Here is a 20,551-nt window from a genome sequence, read left to right on the forward strand (position 1 = left end):
CTCCGCAACAAGAGAAACCACCACAATGAGAAGCCTGTGCACCTCAACGAAGAGTAGCCCCTGCTCTCTGCAACTAGAGAAAGCCCGCGTGCAGCAACGAAGACCCAAAGCAGCCAAAAATAAATGAATAGTTTTTAAAAATAGCTACAGGAAAGTTTTAAATTACATGTACATATATATATAATTTGCATTATAATATATTTTGCATTATATTATAACATTATAATAATATAATATAATATATATATGTATAATATAATAATATTATAATATTATATATAATAATATAATTTGCATTATATTTTTGTTGGACATTCCCCAGGGTACGGTCTTATGAAAGTAGGGGTGGTCTGCTCACCTGTGACCTTGCCACAGTCTGCAAGGCACGGAAAGGCTGCAGGTGAGCTTGGGTGAGCTTCTTGGTCTGTCTCCTTATTGCTTGGGAGGGCAGCGTCCCATTCAGCACCCTGGACAGCACCCAGGGCTGCCTTCCCACCCGGGGTCCTAATATATATAGCACAGAGGCCCAGGAAGGAAAAACTGTGGGAGGGGTGGATACCACCTGCAAAACCCTCCCCAGGAATAATCTCATGTCATGTTCTGGATACCTAGTGAGGAAGGCTGGGTAAGGATTATCGGTATCCCCATTTTGCAGATGAGAAAACCAATGTTCCGAGTGATTTGTGCATTCCATCTGTTCACTCAGTAAAGAGCCACTGAGGCCTGCTCCACATGGAGCCCTCGGCTGAGTGCACAAACCCAAACCAGGTTGACATAGATGACAGCCATTCTGTGCAAGCAGCGTGAGAGTGAAAGTGTGTGCCGGGGCCGTGGAAGCCCAGCAAGTGCTGACTGCTGAGGCGGGGAGCTCAGGGGCAGCTTCACAGAGGGGGGTCACTGGGGCTAGATCTGGAAGGCTGAAGGGGAAGTTGCCAGTGTGAGCAGGCGAAAGTTCCAGGCAGAAGGAATGGCATGTGCAAAAGCATGGAGGTGAGAGAGATGGGCCAGGAGAGGTAGGCAAGGGCCACATCACTAAGGGCCTTGCATTCTAGGCAATTTCTAGGGTCCTTGGAAGCCTTCTGAGCAGGGAGGGCAGTGACCTGGCCAGATGTGCATTTTGGAAAGATCACCCCAGAGCTAGGTAGCGACTGGAGGCAGAGAGAATAAGGAGGACAATGAGATGAGAAATTCAAGTCTAGGAAAGACATGACAGGTTGCTAGATATTAGCCCAAACAAAGGACAATCAGGACTACAGATAAGGAAACCCAAGTCAGACAGGGCCCAGTGACCTGTCCAAAGAGACGCAGCAAGTCAGTGCCTAGGGAGTGGGGACTGACGGGCAGAGAGGAGCACAGCCCTCGACACAGTAAAGCTCTGCCCCTGACCATGGACGTGGTGAGTCTCAAAGCCCTCAGGAGCCTCTCCTGCAGCTGTGGGTGCTGTGGAGCAGGATCAACAGGGTGAATACTCACCCTCCTCCTCCAACCAGATGCAAAGCAAGAAACTACAGGCAGGGAGGGGAATGCACACTGCAGCTCATCCCGAGAGATCCTTGTGGTGGCCAGTGGAGCCCAGGGCTGGGAAGTGGGGAGGCAGAAGCACAGGAGAGGCACCCAGAAGGCTTAGGTGATGCCTCTTAGAAAAAGGCCTGGCCCAGGATGTGGCGTGGGATCTGCTAGCAACAGGTCAGGGACCGGGGCTTTGTTTGTGTGAGCCTACTGCCCCTTTCTGGGAATAGGACCTCCCCTTTTGGAGACCTACTCCCCCTCCCCCTCCCCTGAGGTTCCCAAGGGGGCTGCCAATCACAGTGCCCCACCCCCTGGCTGGGGCCAATCAGAGCCCTTCCTTGGGGGTTTTCTGATTGGAATTCAAGAGAAAGTTTTTTTCCCTCTGGGGGCAGAGTTGAGTGATAGGGGCTGCAAGAAGGAAGCCTGGGGGGCCCAGGGGGATGAGGAAGCTTGCCTGAAAGAATGGAGCTGACGTAGAGAGCAGCTGGAAGGGATGAGATCTGGCCACACCCTGACCCTGGCCTTCATCTCCCAAGGCTAGCCACCCACCCACCACCTACCACTCCCTTCCTGCAGCTTGCAACTCCTAAACGAACAGAAGTCCCCTTTTGCCTAAGCTGGCTGGTACTGGGGATTCTGCCACCTCCGGCCTCAAGTTGCAATATAGCCACTAACAAGCCGTGGGAGTTTGGGAAAGTCATGCCCCTCTCTGAGCCTTGATTTCCTCATCTGTAAAATGGGGGAGTCACAATACCTACCTCAAAGACTCAAGTGAGACGGTGCCTGAGTGATCGCTTTGTACCCATAAGTGCTGGGGCTGCCCAAGGGGAGGGCGGGGGTCTGCTCCCTCCTCTGACCGGGCCTCAGCTGGCAGGATTCAGAGGAGACTTAGGGAGCCGGTACCACCACGACACCCACTCCTCCAGCCCCTGCAGGAGGCCGTTAGCTGTGACAGCCACCCCCACCCCAGCAGCCAGTCCCTTCTTCCTTCTCCCCCATCCAGGCTCCTATAGCACCTAACCCCTCCCTCTGACATGTCCACCTCCAGAGTCAGTCAGCTCTCCAGGGGCGTGCATCTGTGTCTCAGAGTCTCTGGGGAGGGGCCCAGAGGTGCCCATGCTGCTAAATGACCAGGCCGGCAGCTGCACCTGTGGCCTCTGCTCTCGTGGCTGCCTGACCACAGAAGAGCCGTGGCAACATGTCTCCACACTGATTCTACCCTTCTTTGTCTGGATTCCTGGGAACTGAGAAGGGTTCACTCACTCAGGCTTATACAGACTACGCCCTAGAAACTGCCCTCTGGCACCAAGCCAGCCCAGTCCCTCCACCCCACACCCACCCTGAGCCCTGGAACCTGAGCTCTCCCTATGCTCCTCTGCAGCCATGAAGGTCAGGTCCCTGGAAGCTGAGCTCCAGCTTCCAGTCCTACTAGGAGGGTACTGAAAAAGGTGAAGTCGCAGCCCTGTCTCTGACTGTGGCCTTGAGCAAGTCACTTCCCATCTCGGGCCTCATTTTCTTATCCATAAAATGGGCCACCTAAAACTTTCCTGCAAGGTTGCTGTGATGGGTCCAGGCCGAGGGTGTGGAGCTCCTAGCACAGAGCACAGCAGGAGACCAGGTGCCTTAGACAACAGGTAATACTAAAAGAGCTACTTCTGTGCCAGGCACTCACTCGCTAAGCTAACTTTACATGTGTTAATCTGTTTCATCCTCGTAACAACCCTATGAGGTAGGTACTGTCACCATCCCCATTTCACAGATGGGGAACCTGAGGTCACTCTGCCTGGCCTCTGGGCCCCAGTGAAAGGCAGCCATGACCATCACAGCCAATGGGGCTCCACCCTACATTCCCAGTCTGCTTACCTCAGGCCCCAACAGGGGAAGGGTTGTGTCCAGGGTCACCCAGGGAGTCAGGGGCAAGGATGGAGTCAGAGCCTAGGCCACCCCCTCCCAGTTGGAGTCAGCCTGACCCCATCACAATTTGACAAGACCAAGTGAGGCGAACCAAAGAGATGGAGGAACAAAGTTGGGGTCCCAGGGCTGGGCCTTCCCCTGGGGAAAGCAAATAGCTCAGCAGCAAAATCCACAGAGTGAAGTTTATTCCCAAGAAAGTTCCCTCCCCCCTCCCCAGCCCGGGACAGGGACAGACAGCCTGGGGGTGAAGATGGGGCTCCAGGGGCTGAGGGGCCTCTGAGAAACAAGGAAGGGCCCTGGTCCCCCGGCCACGCCGTGTCTGGCTCCCCCAGCCCAGCTGAGTCCACTGTGCCTCCCTGCCCAGCCCTCGGGAGAGGGGAGGGGGCGCTGGCTCCTGGGTAGTTCCAAAGTGGAGTGTGAAAATAGAGAGATATATAATATTTATACGCAGTGGGCAGTCCGGAGTGGCACTCACACCTCTGTCTGGAAGTCGCCATCCGGTGGTTCTGTGGGCTCCCAGGCTGCTGCCCGGTGCAGGGCCAGCCGTTCTCGGGGCTTGGGGGGCAGCGAGCCCAGCGTCATAGACTTAAAGGTGCTCCAGCTCTGATGTCGCCGCTGTTGGGACAAGCCGGGACGCTCCCCTGGACTGGGCTTCTCCTGTGCGGGGGAGAGGGAAGGGCCCGTGGAGATGGGCCAATACCCTCATCCACTGTACAGAGAACCAACTGAGAAGGCCCGGGGAGGGCCAGTGATGCCCAAAGTTACCGAGCAATCGGGTGCCAAAGTGGGGCTCAAATCCAGACCCGCCTGGCTCCAGAGTGGGGTTCCTCATCCCTGTGCTCAGAGCGGCCCCCTGAGACCATGTCTCCTGCTGCCCACCCTCCTCAAGATCCTGATGGAGCTCCCACCAATACCCCCCATCTCCTAAAAACCCCAGACTATTGCTTATGCCATGGGCAGACCCTTGGTAAGGCAAGCTGAGGCTGCCCAGGCCGGGGAGGAGGGCAGGGAGGGAATGAGTACCTCGCGGCCCACCTCACCCCACCCCACCCCAGCCTGGGGCACTTACGCTGGACACGCTCCGTTCGGCTGCCCCACCTGAGGACACACTCCACCGCTTCTCCCTCTGCAACGGGGGCCACGGGTCAGGGTCTGACCCCAGGGGCCACTGTCCCAGGTTGGGCCCCGAGCTCCGGGCAGGGGTAGTCACAAGAGGAGCCCTCACCTTGGCCGTGGACTGGCTGCGGTAGCGGTCGAAAGTGTGGAATTTCTGGTTGAGCTCATGGTAGAGTTCCGAGTGCCGTTTCCGGGTGTGCATCACCTTCTGGGAGCCACAGGGCATCAGGGCAGGTGCTCCCCACGGGATGCTCAGCATCCTGGGTCCCCACATCCCTGCCTGCTGCCGGCCCCTCTGGGACAAGGCCTGGCTCTTTCTTCACCCCAGAGCTATGGGCTTGGGCAGTTGAGGGACTGTCATGGGGTCAGGCTCTGCACTGGGGCTTGGGCTAATTGTAGGAAGGGACCCTCCAGGGACAAACCGCCCCCCACAATCCCAAACCCAACACACACATACACTGTAGCACTTACCTCAAAGTCCAGGTCTGAATACCGTAACTTCTTTCTCTGGGAAGGAGCAACAAGGAAGCAGTGAAAGAGAAAACAACTTTTTACCATGTGCAGGGGGTTTAGAGTGAGGAAATCTGCTCCCCCGCAGGGTCTGCCCACTGTACCTGCCCCCAGCCCAGGCTCAGGAGCTAGGAACCCTTTAAAGGACAGCCCTAGAGGTTGTGGAAATGGGCTTAGGGCCTGGGAGATGAGCCTCCAAGGCGCTACCCCACCACAGGACTGCCAGGGGCACACACAGGCTGGCACACGCGTAGACATGCACCTGCACGTGGACCAGATGTCACAGCGCAGACTTCCAACACGGCGGGACACAGATCCCCACATGGGATCACAGAGCAGACCCTCCTTCCTCTGTGTCCTGGATTCCACCCCTCTGTCCTGCCCCATCTTGCCCCATCCTCTCTGCCACCAAGGGGCTCCTCTCTCCCTGGAAACCTCCACTTGTCCTGCAAATACAGGACGCAGGGTTACAGAAACCTTCCTTTCACCGCACTTTGCCCCTTTTCCTGCCAAACTTGGCCCTGCCTCCCTGGCCTCCCTCCCTCATGCCTCTCCCGGCTCTCACTTGCCCAAGACCACCTTCAAGGCCCCAGTGGCCTACGCAGCATTCGGTGCCACTCAAGAAGGAGGCCTTAGAGTCTCAGAATGTTGGCACAGGAGCTCTCACGAGGCCAAGTCCAACCTTCTCAGGTTACACTGGGGAAACTGAGGTCCAGGGTGAAGGGACTTGCCCCACAGTCCTCAAGGACGCCACTAAAACTGCCATCTAGATCTCCCCAGTCCCAGGCCTGCAGACACGCTCACCACCACTGGCGTTGGTGACACCTCTCTCCTGGTCCTTCCACCTCCCTGCCTGCTCTTTCTTCGCCATCCACCCTGGCGTCTCCAACTCTCGGCCCCCGCACTCTGCCCTGCCCTTCACCCCCCCCCCCACACACACACGTGTCCTCCCCGTTCCCAGCCACACTGCACTTTCTGGAGGCAGCAGGACTCCTCTCCCTGCTCCCTGACGCCCGCGGGCAAGGCACACGCGGCTGCGCCCAAGAGAATAAACTCTAAATCCCCCCGCCCCCAACACGCTCCTCCGCCCCATCGCAGTTGCCCGCACCAGAATTCTGCACGTCATCCTTGACCCCTCAAGACTCCACCGTGTTTTCTGCTACCTCCCACACAAGGAGCCCAGGGCCGGCCCCTCCTCAGGGGCCCAAGCACGGACAGGTGTCCCCAGAACAAAACCTGCCACCATGCTGAGCGCTCCCCTCCCCAGTTCCCGTGTCAAGTTTTCTTTGTGACGCCTTCCTGTTTTTGCCATCTGCAGCAAGAGCAGGCACCAAATGTTCAAGAAACATTTTGGGAGAAAAACTAAACTTGCGAACCTTCTAGCTGCTAACTTCGTTTTCTCGTGGGGAGGATGGGGAGCCGGTTTCTGGGGCCGAACATGAGCAGCCAGTGGTGCCTGAGCCGTGATTCCCGACCCTGTCCTCATCCACACCCTCCTCATCCCTCCAACGAAAGTTCTAGAGTTCTACAGGGGGCCACTACCAACTGCTTGTGGTCAGTGATTCCCTGCAGGGAGCAGGCCTGAGGAGGTCAGAGAGAAGGTGGGGCAGCCACAGAAAACACACAGGCAGGGAAAGAAAGGGGCTGACATTTTCTCAGGAAGAGAGGGGCAATTACCACAGGCCTACGGGCAGTGCCTGAGGCTGATTTCAGGAATGATTCCAGTAGCAATCCCCAATCATCTAGCACTTTCTACCTGCTCCACACAGAGATAAATGTTTTATATCAATGAGTCCTCGCAACAACTCTTCCAAGAGGCTGCTCCTATGTTATCCCCACTTTACAAATGGGGAGACTGAGGCTCAGAGAGATTAAGGCGAAGAGCGATTACGTGAGCCTCAGGGAAAGATTATGCTCCGAATCTCACTGCTGATCAGCAGCGTCCAGATCTGAACTTGGGGACTCGGAGACCCAGGCTCTCAGCCCCTGTGACGTGGCTTCCCTAGCAATATAGCACCGGGCCTGAGCCACAGGACCCTTAAAGGAGGGCCCATCCTAACTGGTCACCCCAAAACAGGCACTAAAGCAAGTGTGAGCACCTTCGAGAAGTGCACCCTCAGCGCGTGGCGTCCAAGCCCATCTGAGGAGCTCAGAGGAGCCAGGATTCCCCTGGAGCCGCCATGGGCACAAACGGAGGAGAAACGCACAGCAGATATACTCCCCAGGACTTTGTATGAGGAGGCTGCCGGCTGTCCCTTCCCGGCTGCTGCCAGACATAGTCACAGGCACCCGGGGTCAGGCCTCCCACCCCCCCACCCCCTGCCCGTGCCCAGCAGCCCCTCACCTCCAGGGAGCCCAGCTTCATGGTGGAGCCGGGCACGGTGCGGGGCATGGTCCGGCTGCGCTCCCCCGGCTCGGGCACTTGGCGGGCGCTGGGTGTCGGCGGTGGTGGTTGGAAGGTCATCCCGTAGGGGTTCTGTAGCGACCCGTAGGCAGGGCCCAGCCCCAGTCCCGAGTGGTCCACAGACAGGAAGCTGGGGTAGCCTTCAGCATGGCCCAGGGCCTTGGCAGCCCGCCGGGGGGTGCCCTCGGGCCGGGCCCGCGGGGCATCCTCGCCACCTCCGCCCCCGCCGCCGGGCTGCAAGCTCAGAGTCCTCCGGGGCAGCACCATGTAGTCCCCATCGGAGCCCGGCTCCGCAGGCTGCAGCCACGTGAGGTCCAGCTGCCGCAGGCCACCCTCCCCACACATGTACACGGGGTTGGCCTCCTGGGGGGGCGGTGGCTCCCCCAGCCCTGGTGCGGCTGCCATGGGCACCAGGAGATTGCCAGGCAGCGGTGAGAAGCTGAGGCTGCCCTCGGGACCCACGAGGCAAGACTTGGGCTCCTCGTCCTCGTCCAGGGACAGGCGGGACAGTGTGCCCGTGATGGTGGACGGGTTACAAGTGTTGACCTCCTTGAAAAGCACTGGGGGCAGGAGCGGAGGGAGGTAAGTCCGGGGGAGGAGGAGCCCCCAGATGCCCTTGCCCAGGCTGAGCAGGTACCAAGCCCCTGAGCTTGGACAGTGGGGGAAACTGAGTCCTGGTGTGATGGCTGGGTGGTTAACACAGGGGTTAAGAAGGTGTCTATCCCAGAGGCCCACAGCCAGGGAGGGCGAGGAACGAAGCCAAGGCCCAGCTCCCACTGTGCCCGGGTGCGGGTCCTGACCTCTGACCCGACAGCCCCAAGGCTGTCAAAAGAGACTTGCTCCTCCCCGCCCCCTGGGCAGCTCCTCCCCAGGAGATGGAACTTGAAGGAGGTTCCGCTAAGAATCACGGACATGACACTTTGTGCCGAGCACCCAGCTAGGCACTTGACGTCCCCCAGCTCACGTAAGGCTCCCACCCACCCGGGAGGACAGGCTTCTCTCCGCTGTAGGTGTGGAAGCTGTTTGCCCGAGTCATACAGTGAGTGGCGTTCACAGCCTTGAATCCAACTCAGGGTTGTCTGACTCAAAAGCTGGACCCCGCGGCCAGACACCTGTCAGGCCCTTCCTTGGTGCGGCAGGGGGCCCTCCCTTCCTGCCCCTCTCTGGGGCCATGCTCGGCTCTGCCCTGGCACACTCACCTGTCTGACAAGCCAGGTCCACGTCTTTTTCAAAGTCTGACTATAGGCAGAGAGGAAAAGAGCAGACAGGCAGAGAGAGGATCCATGTATCAGGGTTGGGGGGGGGACGCAGGCCCCTCCCTACTCTCCCAGAGGGTCTGCCTCTGCTGGGCACACTGCCCAACAGAGCAGAGGGGCCCCAGGCGTGTTCTCCTCCAGCCGCACCTGACAGTGGGAAGACTGAAGGGGGGAAGGACTTGCCCAAGGCCACCCAGCTGTCAGTGGCTGAGCCTGAATCAAACCCAGTCTCTGTTCCCTCCCTGCCATAGATGAGGCAAGTGAGGGGTCTAGGGCAGGGGGCACTCAGAACCCACCTGTGCCCTGCCCGGGCCTCCTCACTCACCAGTATCTGCAGCTGCCCGTTCTTACACGAGTCGGGGGAGTCTTCGCTCTCATCGGCCCGGCACACGCCCATCTGGCACTTCACCACATCCTGGACCTGGGGGCAGCAGGCGCCTGCTAGACCTGAGGCTGCCACAGGGCCCTCGGCCATGGCCGGCCGTGCCTCCCACCCCAGGCACCCAGGCGGGTGTGGAAGGAAAGAAGCGCATCCAGCCTAGGGGAGGGGGGAAAAGGAGCCCCCGGGGGCCGAGGCCAAGGCCAAGGCTGCCCAAGCTATCAGCGTGCACACCAAGGGCTGCCCAGCTGGGGACCTGGTCGGGCCTCAATCTTCCCCATCTGCGCCGTGGGGAGAAGCGAGAGACTGGCATGGTGTGGGGAGGACAGGGGCAGGAGAGGCCCAGCCCACCTCTCGGCGCAGAAAGCAGTGCACAGCCGTGATGACGAAGCCCTGCGCGGAGTTGAAGACAGCAAAGAGGGCCTGGAAGAGGACGGAGCGGCGGTCTGTCATGGCCAGGACGGCGGACATCCAGGTGAGCGCCAGCAGGGGCAGCACCACGCAGGAGCTCCAGAGCGAGGCCCTGAGGACAAGGCAGAGGGTCCGTCAGGGCAACACTCCAGGGGACAGGCTGGGCTGAGCCTGGGCCTGCACTCAGCCTGGGGCCCTTAAGCTGCCCAAGACTGGCAGGGCCCCAAATGCCAAGACCTCAGTAATGTCCCCAAGCAGGGAGGCTGAGGAGCCGGAGGCAGAGAAACAGAGCAAAGACCAAGAGCAGAAAACTGGGGGACAAGGAGAGGGAGAGGGACAGACACACAGACACAATGGGACTGAGCCTGAGGCAGCATCAGCGGACAGAGACAAAGAAGGTGGAAAGCAACAGTGGGAGAGAAGAGGACGAGGGAGACAGATACAGACGCTGTGAGTTTCAGCCACAATTTGCACAGAATCACAGGCCTGGGCCACATCCCCAGAGAGTCTGGGAGGGGAGGAGAGGAAGAGGGACAAAGAGAGACGACAGACATGGTGAGAGAGTGGATGAGACGGGCAGAGACACACAGGAAGGTTAAATCGGCAGAGAGGACGGAGGACATCACAGAGCACAAATCTTTGGGGAGAAGACATGGAGGGGGGAGGGCGGGGGGGACCAGGGCAGCAGAGGCTCCTCCCCTTCAGCTTCCCAAGGAGGAGGTGCCAGGCTCCCAGGGCCTGCTCAGAGCTGGGCAGAAAGATCATAGCTGGGGCTGGGGGTCAAAGCCAGGGTCAGGGCCAAACCCACACATCCCCGACCTCCTTGACAAGGGAGAGCAGAGAAAAAAGGCAGAGGGGCCCGGGCATCTGGGCACCAGTGCCAGCCCGCCCCCACCAGCAACAGCCCACGAGCGCACAGTAGGGCAGCCTTGCCCTACTGGGCCAGGTGCCACACCCTGCCCACTCTGCCTCATGAACACCGCCAGTGGGAGAGTCAGGCAGGGGTGGGCACAGCTCTGGACAAGGCAGAGAGATGGGCAGGCGGCCAAGACCTGCCCTAGGAAGAGCGGTCCAGGGCTGTTCAGCCCGGCAGGGGGCGGGCACAGTGGTCTCCACAGGCCCCGGGGGCAGAGCCAAGACTAAAGAGAGGACCTAATCACAGCCACGAGGGCTACTGCTGATTAACCACCAATTCTCTGGCAGGCCCTACACCAAATACTTTTCATACATTAATCACACTGTGACCAAAACAACTCCAGTAAACAGGCATGGGGATTATTATCCCAATTTACAGATGAGGAAACTGGAGTGTGCCCAGCTGGGCAGACAGAGACAGAGCCGGGATGCAAACCCCAAGTGGCGCCTCCGAAGCCCCAGCTTTTAACCACTAGTTCTGCGAGACTGGGTCAGAGAGGCAGATGGGAGCCCGAGAGAAAGGGCGCTTTCTGCTACACAGAGGTTCCCAGAGGTGGTGCCAGCTGCCTCCAGAGGCAGTGAGCTCCCTGATCCTGGAGGTGTGCAAGACAGAGCTGGGCCCCCACTGCTCAGGGAGGGTCAGCTGGATTTCTGGCCCTGAGTGGGAGGTGGGGCCTGAAGCCCTGAAGTTCATTCATTCATTCTACTCTTGTGCGGCTGGGATTTTAAGAGTCTCAGCAGCCCGAGGACAGCTCAGTGAAATAGTTCCCTACCTCCGAGATTCTCTGTCCTCCAACTGATTGTGAGATTCAGTGCCTCTGAAATTCTAAGTCTCAGATTCTATGACAGATGATAAGACTCTATGATTCACTCATTCGAACATTCTCAGCTTCTGATTGTCTTATTCTAAGATTCTACCATTCTAATTCTAAAGTTCTATGGGCTCAAAAATTCTAAGGGTGGAAGATTCTATGAGCCTCTGTAGGTTGGGGCTATAAGGAGGAGTGTGTGTCTGTGCCTGGATAAAATGTAAGCCCGGGCTGGGTGGGGGGCAGGGGCAGGGAGCAAGGGGTGGGCACGGGAATACGGCATTTTCTGGAAGGCACAGACATTCATTCCCGTGGCCTCTTTGCCATCACGGTGTCGAGCCCTTGAGAGTGCATGGCAGTTGGCGGGGCAGGGCAAGCTTTCCAGGGCACTGGGCTGATATCCCTCCTCCCCCCACCATGGGCACTGCCCCCCCTTCTTTTGCCCCCACCCACCCACCCCCTTTCCCACGGGGGCACAACTAACATGGCGTTCCTGGCCGAGGCCGAGCTGAGCAGGGGGCTGGGGACCGCTCCACACGCTGAGCAGGGGAGGAGCAGGCTGGCCCAGGGGCACCGCTCCGACCTCGGGGGCGGCACAGACATGGGAGAAGGGGGGAGACACACAGGAAGTGGGAAGAGATGGGGCAGTGTGAGCCCCGAGTGGGGTGGGAGGGGGAGGGCAGATGAGAGAGAGAGAGGTGGGTTAGGGTGGGCGAGGGGCTGCAGCTGAGCAAACCGGATGCCCACCTTGCCTGCACCCTTGATGCACCAAGGTCAGGGAGCCCCGGTCGCATCATCAAGCCCTGAGTCTCCAAGAGTGGCTGTGGCCCACCCTCCCTATAGCATTTCCCACAAGGCCAAGTCCCAGCGGCCCCCCCTCCCCTTACCCGGCCCTCTGCTTCTTGGACTTGTCTGAGATGCCATCCCGAGCCATGAGCTTGTTGAAGACGATGATTCCGATGAGCATGTTCACCTGGGGGCCCGGTGGAGCGGGGTAGGGGAAGACAGGATCACCAGATGCCCTCCTGGCAGGGAAATCCCCAGGTGGAGGAGGCAGACCCCCTTGGGCCATGCCCCTCCCAGGACGCTGCAGGGGCACATACCAGGACAATGACAGCTGCTGGGCCCACGAAGGCATAAAGCAGACCACCCTCCAGAGAGAGCCAGCAGCTGGGGAGGGGGGAAAGAGGGGGTATCAGACAACCAGTGGGCCCGCCCCCATGCTCAACCACCATCCCTCAGGGCTCCCTGAGCTGCCAGGTCACGTTACGCATGGGGCAGGGACCCAGACAAGGTGACAGTGAGCCACTGACTGTTGCTGAGCCCCTCTAACAAGGGTCCTGGGGCCACCAAGGCTGATCCCTGACCTAAATGGTTCTGAGATTATCCAATCCCCGCACAGCCTTTTATAGTCAGGGAAACAGGCTGAGACGGGAGAATTTGCCCAAAGTCCCACAGCAGGAGTGGGCCAGGATCACAGCCCGAGAAGTCTGGAGCCCTATCAGGTCCACTGACTCCCGCTTCCCACCCCAGGAGGCCCACGTACTAGCTGGATGTACCGTATCCTTTGGTGCGGGTAAAGCCGACCGACACGGCCACCACCAGGGCAGGCAGACCTGGGGGAGCGGGGGAGCCAGAGTGAGATGGCCGCCCGTCCTCAGGGTCCTTCACCCTCCCAGACCCCCAGCCCAGCTGACCCGTGTGCCCAGAGAGCAGGGCCGGGGCCGGTAGCTCTCTTGCTGCCCCTGTCCCCAAGGCCCAGTGACAGGGTCCAGCACGAGCCCTGCTCACCCCAGCCCAGGCAAAGGAAGCGCTTGCGGACGAGGCGGGTGCGCATCCGTCCGATGACAGCCAGGTAGGACTGCCAGGCCTCAGTGAGCACCCAGCAAAAGGATGAGAGGAAGAAGAAGTGCAGGAAGGCGGCTGTCATGGTGCACACACCCTGCAGGGAGAAGGAGAGGGAGGGAGTGGTCCTGAGCAGCCGCCAGGATGGGAAGCGCCGGGCTTCCCACGTCCGCTGCTGGGCGCTGCCACGGCCGCCCACCTGAGCTCCGCCTCCCACAGAACCCTGCCAGGCACCCCCGTCTTCCTGCACCCACACACAGCACGACACAGGCCCGGTGACACGCACACGGCACTCGGCATCCAGGAGGCGGGCGGGCAGGCTGCCCACGCACTGACGGGGCTGGCAGGGAGGGGGACAAACAGGAGTGCCTGCCACGTCATGGCCGGGTGGGCCCCGCGTCTGGCACCAGCAGGGCTGGCGCTGTGCAGAGAGGGCCGAGGGGGCATAAGGGACAGCCAACACAGATCAGACGCGGGCATGTGGTACAGGAGGCTCCGCTGGGGCTCCCACGTGCCCGCAGACACGCCCAACACACGTGCGCACAGGCACTCAGCTCACGTACACGTTCACAGATGTACACAGACATCCCTCACTGGAGTACACACACCCCCTCTCCAGCTCCCTCATGTACGCTCACACACACTATCTCCCACACACACCCTCACCCAACACCCAGCTCGAGTGTCTACACACATCCGGCACTTAGTTTCATACACACGAGCACATGCGCCATCCCCCCTTCGCCCCACTCTCACACCCCGGCCCCCCTGTGAGCCTGCACCTGCCTTGCTCAGCACCCGCGACTGGCCCACGAGGATCAGGATGTTGGATGCCAGGATGGACAGGCAGAAATTCAGCAGGATGATGGAGCGTTCCGATTTTATAAACCTGGTGGGGCACAGTGGGCAGAGACAGGGGAGCTAGCCGCCCTGCCCAACTCCGGGTGGCCGGCCACCTCCCGCCCCGCCCCCTCGTCCCCCCAACCCCCCACCGTCCCACCTACCTCCAGAAGGCGGCATAGATGGCAAGGAGGGTGAGCAGTGCCATGCAGGACACAGCACAGCCGATCACAAGGGGGACCGAGGGGGAGCCTGCCAGCTCCAGGGTCTAGGGCAGAGGGGCAGACCGTCAGATGGGTCACTGGGAGAGGGCAGCTACAGGGGTGCCATCGCCCTCCCCACCTCCTGTCTAGGACAGACTGGCACCTGCACCTGTGTCACACCCACACACATAAGGGGACTCACCACTGCCTCCACACGTGCACAGAGCAGACCCAGTCACGTACGTGGACGTGTATTTATGCTGTCACCCGCACTCTTCCACACACAACCAGACACACGTGTGTGTGTATACACATGCAATCACCCACCGCCACACACCCCTGGGCACGTGGCATCGCTGTGAGCACCATCCCAGGGGCACAGACTTCCACGTGCAATCCCACAAGTACACCCACGCAAACGCCACGTGGGATCACCCAGATCCCCGCCAGCATTGTCACAGATGGCCACTGGCACCCAGGAGCCTCTTCTCCGGCCCAGCCCAGGCACTTCCCTCCCACTCACCAGGTCCCTGGGCGGCTGGGCCAGCACAGCAAAGGTGGACAGGTGCTGGCACTGGCAGCGAGTGTGGGCTGCCTGGGTCTCCAGGGTCTGGCAGCTCTCAGTGTCCCAGTCCCCTGAGCTGGCATCTCTTGGGTGGAGGAAGAGGTGGAATGAGCCCCAGCCCAGCTCCACGGCCCCACCCCCAGTGCTGGCCACTGCCCAAGGACAGGTGAAACCCAGAGCAAGGCCACATCCAAGAGGCAGGCAGGCAGGCAGCGGGAGCCACAGGGTTTGCCCTTGATCCCTTAGGCCAAGGATGGTGCCAAGGCACCCTCCCTCTGGCCTTCCAGGCAGGACATCCCCTCGTGAGGGAGGAGTCCCAGGGCTGCAGCCTTCCCCACACAGAGTCCCTGCCCAACTCACGCTCTGGAGTAGTCCCAGCTGGCACAGTGGGGATCCGTGGTGCCCTGCGGAGCAGAAGACCTAAGTGCAGCGTGGGTGGGAAGCTGCCCACCCATGACCACCCCCATCCTGCCATGGCAGGCCCCACACAGGTCAGCGGTTCAGCCTGCCATCAAGGCAGACCACCTCCCCATCAGACAAGCCTTTGACTGCCCTGGCTGGGGCATACCCAGGGTCCCTGCCCAGGGCCCCACTCACGTTGATGATATAGGAGAGCTCCACGGTGATGAGGGGCTCAGCTAGTGGCTGGGTGGGGGGCCTCACAGTCACTGTCATCACCCTGGATGTGACGGCCAGCGGGGGCCTGGGGGCAGATGCTGAGGTCAGCTCCTGCCAGCAGGTGCCCAGACCAAGTCAGGAACCCTGAAGGTGCTTTGGATCGAGGGCAGGAGGCTACCATGGTGCCAAGGCCAGGGGAAGGCCTAGAGTTCAGTGGGGCCCAGGACTTTGGGTGAGGTCTAGAGCTCAGTCCAGCACCCCCTGCACCCCCTCTGAAGCCTCTGGGAGCTGCATGGATGTCTTGGAGAAGCACCTGTGTCCAGAGCCAGGCGAGGGGTCCCTGAGGCTGCAAATGGATCTCTCTGTGGCCAGCATGGGCTCAGCCCTCCTTCCCTTACCTGGGTCTCCCTGGATCCACAGCAGTCCCATCCACCCCTCCCAGGGACTCACCTGGGGGGCGGCAGGATGAGGCCGAGGGTGCGGTAGAGCACAGCACCAATCACAAAGTAGGAGGAGGACTCCTCAGGGTCTGCTGGGAGGAGGCGCTGGTGGGAGTGGCCTGGGCCAGGGGGCACAGTTCCTGGGCCTCTCCCCCTGCCAAGGCTGCCTGCTGTCCCGGATGCGGCCGGCTTCCCTGGGGAGGAGAGGCTGAGCACCTCCTTGGGTAGGAAGAGGCGGTCCTCTGAGTACCGCACCCAGTCCTTCATGCCCCGGCGGCCGCGCATGGGGAACGTGATGTCGCTGGACACAGCCGAGACGGGCTCTCGCTGAATGCTGATCACTGCAGAGGACAGACAGAGACAGAAACAGAGGGAAAGGTCATAGGGGAAGAGATGAATGTGGGGGAGACAGACAGCAGGAAGGCAGATGCAGACACCAAGGTTGGTACAAAGAGGCAGACATGTATACAAAGAAACAACAAAGAGACGGAGCATGGGAAGAAACGTGGAGACCGAGATACAAATAAGGGGTTAAACGAGGGAAAGGCAGGGCCCAGAGAAAGAGAGGAAGATAGGAAAAGCCCCCTCAGAAACCATCCCTCCCCCAGGGCGTCCTGGGTTTGGCCACATCCAGCACCCCCTCCCCTGCCTGCCTCCTTGTACCCAGGTTATCTGTGACAATCAGAGAGCTCTGAAAGGCCTTGAGAGCATCGCCCACCAGGTGAATGAAGTCCTCCACGACCCGGAGCAGGTGCACAGAGCCAGGGGACACCTGGGGACAGACAGGGCGTAAGGGACCAAGGCAGGGGTGGGCCATGGGGGAACAAGCCTGGAAGCCCAGCCCCTTACCTGCTGAGCATCATCCCACTTGTCCTTGTTCTCTGCATCCACCATGAAGCTCACCACCTGGAAGAAGCGCTGGGGAGAGAGCAGTGGGTGTTGGGAGGTCCCAGCCCCAGGGAGAGTAGCTTCCCCGCCACAGCCATACCTGCCACCCCCCCACAGACTCTGCTATAGGGGCCCGGCCTCCCCCTTCAATCTAGGGCTTCTGAACCTTCGGCCCTCCTTCCTCTTGACAGGGTAGAGGGTACCTGCACGTCATCAGCCGAGGGCACATAGGTGGCTCTCTTGAAGGTGTCAGTGACATTCCTCAGAATGTCCACGGAGAAAAGCAGGTCCCCACTGTAGTAGGTGCGCCGGGCCAGCAGCTCCTGCAGGCTCCGCACCACTTGTGACATGCCCTCGCCCGCCAGCATGCGCTGCCCCTTGGCCAGGTGCTCCCGAAGCTGCCAGTGACAGGTAGGCTGCTGTCACCAGAGTGTCAAGAGCTGGGACCCGCCCCTGGCCCATCCCACTCCAGTCCACCCACCACTTGCATCCAGAGGGGAAGGGTCAGATAGAGATGCTCAAAGAGATCATGGGGAGACAGAGTCTAAGAAACAGACCCATAAAGAGAGAGAATCCCCAAACATACGTAAAGACTGAAATAGGAACAGCAAAAGAAAGAAGAAACTCAGATATACATATAAAAGACGATAAGCACAGTTGAGGGACAAGGCACCTCCCTAATCCAAAGAGGCCATCACAGGCTGGAGTGTAATTCGCTCTCTCTCGCTCTCTCTCTCTCTCTCTCTCTCTCAAATACGAGCTCCAAGCACAAACACAACAAATACCGGTTACAGTCAGACGAGTACACACAGGCCACGCTCGCTAACAACATTCTTACCCCATGGCGGGCCCTGGGCTGGGCACTGGGGACATAAAAATAATTTCAACTTTGTCCCTGCCTTCAAGGAGCTCCCAGTCTCACAGGACACAGACATTGTGATGAGCACTCGTAACACCTAATGACTGAGAAGCTCAGGGGGCTGTAGGAGCACAGGGGGAGGCACTGGGGATAAGGGAAGACATCTGAGAATCAGGCCTTGAGGGATGAGTAGGAGTTTGTCAGACAAGGGGAGGCACAGCCAGGCAGAAGTGGGCACATCGTACGTACGCCAAGGCACATGGGCACGAGCAAGAATCGAGTTCCCTCCACGCCCCCCAGAGTCTGGGACAGATCCTGTGCCGCCCCAGCCCAGCAGGGTGCACTCACCGACAGATACAGGTAGCGGTACTCGTGGGAGATGCAGCGGGCAAAGCTGGGCAGCCCCCAGTAGGCCACGCCCTGGGCACTGAGGAGACAGCGGCGGCTGGCAGACCCTGCAGGGGGACAGGACAGAGGGATGGGTGTAGGGGCCGAGCTCTCACCCACTTCACTCCACACCTCAGGATGGAGGCTCAAAGAGGCTGGGGGCCTGGAAGGGAGCGGCAAGAATGGTGGGTGTGGGAGGCGTGCAGCGAGAGCCACCCGCCCCTTACCTGAGGCGTTGGGGGGGCACTTGTTGTAGATGATCTCTCCAGCAGCCGCCTTCTTCCACATCATCAGCATCACGTACTCGTCCCTGCACATCTCATGGAAGGCTGTTGGTACAGCGGAGGGGCTCAGCCAGGCCCAGGCACTTGCCCCCAAAGCCCCAGGGTCCAGCGGGCAATACCTGGACACCTCTTCTCACTGCAGGGCTTCACCTCCTCTCCGGTGCCCTCGCAGGGGTATCCCTGAGAGCCTGTGGCCTGGCACATGCGGAAACGGCGCTGCCAGCCTGTGTCACATGTCTTGGAGCACAGGCTCCACGCGTTCCACGGCCCCCACTTGCCGTCTGTGGCTGCAGAGATGGGGGGCGTGAGCGGCCCCAGGCGCCCCCTGGGCCAGGGCCGCCACCTGCCGCCCCTGTGCCACGCACTCACCCGGGCACTCAAGGTTGCCGCACTCCCGGGTGTCAGTGAGGGCCCCGGTACACGTGGCCCAGGCTGGGCCCGCCACGCTGCATTTCCGGCTGCGCTGCTGGGTCCCATTGGCACAGGACATGGAGCACGGGCCCCAGGGACCCCATTCTAGCCACTGGCCTTCCACTGCATGGGGAGACACAAGCAGGGTTGGCTGTTGAGCAAGGGTGTGGGGATGCGTCAGGGCAGAGCACCGCAGGGAGATGGCATTCAGATTTGAATAAGGCCAGACCCACTGGAGAGGGGTGGAGGAAGTGGGGCTGGAGGGAGCTGGTGGTGCCTGGGCCTGGGCCTGCCTGCCTGCCACCAGCTCCAGGAACACAGGACTCCTCTCCACTCAGCACTGAGGCAATAGCTCTCTTCTGGCTAGGGAAACGGGCCCCAGGCCACCTTCTGATCTTTGCCCACATGTAAGCCCAGCTTTGTGTCCCCTCACAGCCCAGCTGGCCATGAGCACCAAAGTGCTATGAACAACAAGGGTAGTCCAGGGCTCAGGGGAAGGGGCACTGGCGAGCAGCCCCCTTTAGATGGAATCACAGGGTGCCAACTCCAAGTAGGCTGGGCCAGGTCACCTCCCACGCTGGCAGGTAGACTTTGCCAGTCTCCCCATGCTTGGTCAAAGTTCACTGGGGTTCCCCCAGGGGCAGGGCACTGGACCTGACTTCCTCCCCTTTCCCAACCCCCACCCCGGCTGGGCAGCGCCCGCCTGAAAGCCCACGGGTGCTACTGACCCGGGCAGGCGGCCATACTGCAGAGCTTAGTCTGCAGCTCGGGACCCTCGCAGGCCTTGCCGCCGTGCTGGGGGGGCACGCAGGTCCGCATCCGGCTCCGGGACCCCCGCCCGCAGCTGCGGGAGCACAGGCTCCAGGACCCCCACTCCTCCCACACGCCGTGCACTGCAAGGAAGCACGTGGCCGGTGGCTGGGCGGCACCTTGGCCCCGCCCACTGCCCACCCGCCCACCAATCAGGAGCTCCGGCAGCTCTGCCACCACTCCTCATTGGCTCTTCCCTGGGCCCCAGGATTCCGCCCTTTGGGGGTGGGGGGATGTGGAAGACACAGACTTCTAGTCCCAACTCACACAGGACACTGCCTGTGGACACCCGGACAGGGAGACTACAATCAACCCAGGAGGGGAGCCAGGGGTCCTCCTCTCCTGGGGGCACAGTAAAGTCCAGGAAAGGGCTCAATATCTACCCCACCTTACCCCATCCCCATCCCTCCCCACCCCAGATCCAGAGCAAGAATCCAACATGGCAGGCCTGGGGCAAGAGAATGCCCCTCCCCACCCCAAGCGCAGGGACACACAAATAGACACGACCCTCCACGTAGACACTGACACAAAAAGCTCACATTGGAACACGGCTTTGCCCCACCCCTTTGCAAGCTCCTGGCACACCCCCAGTTGCCAAGACCCCTTCCCAGGCAGCCCTACTTTAAGTTCCCAGCCAGGAGCTGATCTGGCCTAGGCACCACTTGGCTCCCTCAGGCGCAAGGGGCAGGACCCGCTGAAGCTGCCGAGCCCCTCCTGACCGACAGGCTGTCCCCACGGGCACATGCACATTTTCAACAGCTCCATGCTGAACTGAGGAAGGCTTCAGGGTCTAGGGGAGGCTCCCTGGGGAGTGGGATAGGGAGTCAGAGGAGGGAGGGGAAGGTCAGAGAGAGCTTCATTTTTTTTTTTTAAGTGGCATTTCTTTTAGATCTTGAAGGACAGGCTGAATTTTAATAGCCAAGGTAGAGGTGGAGGGGATAGGATGAGAATAGGCAAGTGCAGGGCGGTGGGAAAGTGCAAGAGATGCCGGTGTGGCCAGAGCACAGGGAACACGGAAGGCGGTGAGGGTAAAAAGACAAGCCTTGATTACCAGGACGTAGGCATCAGGGGAGTGATGTGCCCAGAACCAAGCCTGCTGGTGCGGGCCTTGGTCTGATTCATCTGTGTCCCTGATGCCCTGTGTGGGGCTGGGCCCGGTGTGGGGGTTGGGGGGACAG

At 60.3% G+C, this 20,551-nt stretch overlaps 1 protein-coding gene across 10 annotated transcripts in view; it reads right to left on the minus strand.

Annotated features, from left to right (window-relative positions):
• Positions 1-3,620: 3,620 nt before the first annotated feature.
• Positions 3,621-20,551, minus strand: part of ADGRB2 (adhesion G protein-coupled receptor B2) — a 33,299-nt gene continuing 16,368 nt past the window's right edge. For 2 of the 10 annotated variants that reach the window (XM_032638123.1, XM_032638101.1), the window contains 26 exons: positions 18,522-18,686; positions 18,272-18,439; positions 18,096-18,197; positions 17,830-17,936; positions 16,826-17,020; positions 16,584-16,652; positions 16,398-16,506; positions 15,745-16,075; positions 15,274-15,379; positions 15,037-15,080; positions 14,635-14,761; positions 14,073-14,176; positions 13,855-13,957; positions 13,015-13,165; positions 12,770-12,839; positions 12,327-12,393; positions 12,111-12,196; positions 11,708-11,806; positions 9,440-9,611; positions 9,035-9,130; positions 8,653-8,692; positions 7,394-8,013; positions 5,011-5,046; positions 4,649-4,747; positions 4,493-4,549; positions 3,621-4,080 (listed from right to left, as the gene is read on the minus strand). In XM_032638123.1, the coding sequence (XP_032494014.1) occupies positions 3,895-4,080; positions 4,493-4,549; positions 4,649-4,747; positions 5,011-5,046; positions 7,394-8,013; positions 8,653-8,692; positions 9,035-9,130; positions 9,440-9,611; positions 11,708-11,806; positions 12,111-12,196; positions 12,327-12,393; positions 12,770-12,839; positions 13,015-13,165; positions 13,855-13,957; positions 14,073-14,176; positions 14,635-14,761; positions 15,037-15,080; positions 15,274-15,379; positions 15,745-16,075; positions 16,398-16,506; positions 16,584-16,652; positions 16,826-17,020; positions 17,830-17,936; positions 18,096-18,197; positions 18,272-18,439; positions 18,522-18,686 (3,509 nt within the window). In that variant the 3' untranslated portion in view covers positions 3,621-3,894. Of the gene's footprint in view, positions 4,081-4,492; positions 4,550-4,648; positions 4,748-5,010; positions 5,047-7,393; positions 8,014-8,652; positions 8,693-9,034; positions 9,131-9,439; positions 9,612-11,707; positions 11,807-12,110; positions 12,197-12,326; positions 12,394-12,769; positions 12,840-13,014; positions 13,166-13,854; positions 13,958-14,072; positions 14,177-14,634; positions 14,762-15,036; positions 15,081-15,273; positions 15,380-15,744; positions 16,076-16,397; positions 16,507-16,583; positions 16,653-16,825; positions 17,021-17,829; positions 17,937-18,095; positions 18,198-18,271; positions 18,440-18,521; positions 18,687-19,291; positions 19,457-20,551 lie in introns of all 10 variants that reach the window. The other 8 variants (XM_032638050.1, XM_032638041.1, XM_032638112.1 and 5 more) reach the window with 8 other exon arrangements.

Source organism: Phocoena sinus, chromosome 1 (assembly GCF_008692025.1).
Source record: "Phocoena sinus isolate mPhoSin1 chromosome 1, mPhoSin1.pri, whole genome shotgun sequence".
NCBI lineage: Eukaryota > Metazoa > Chordata > Mammalia > Artiodactyla > Phocoenidae > Phocoena > Phocoena sinus.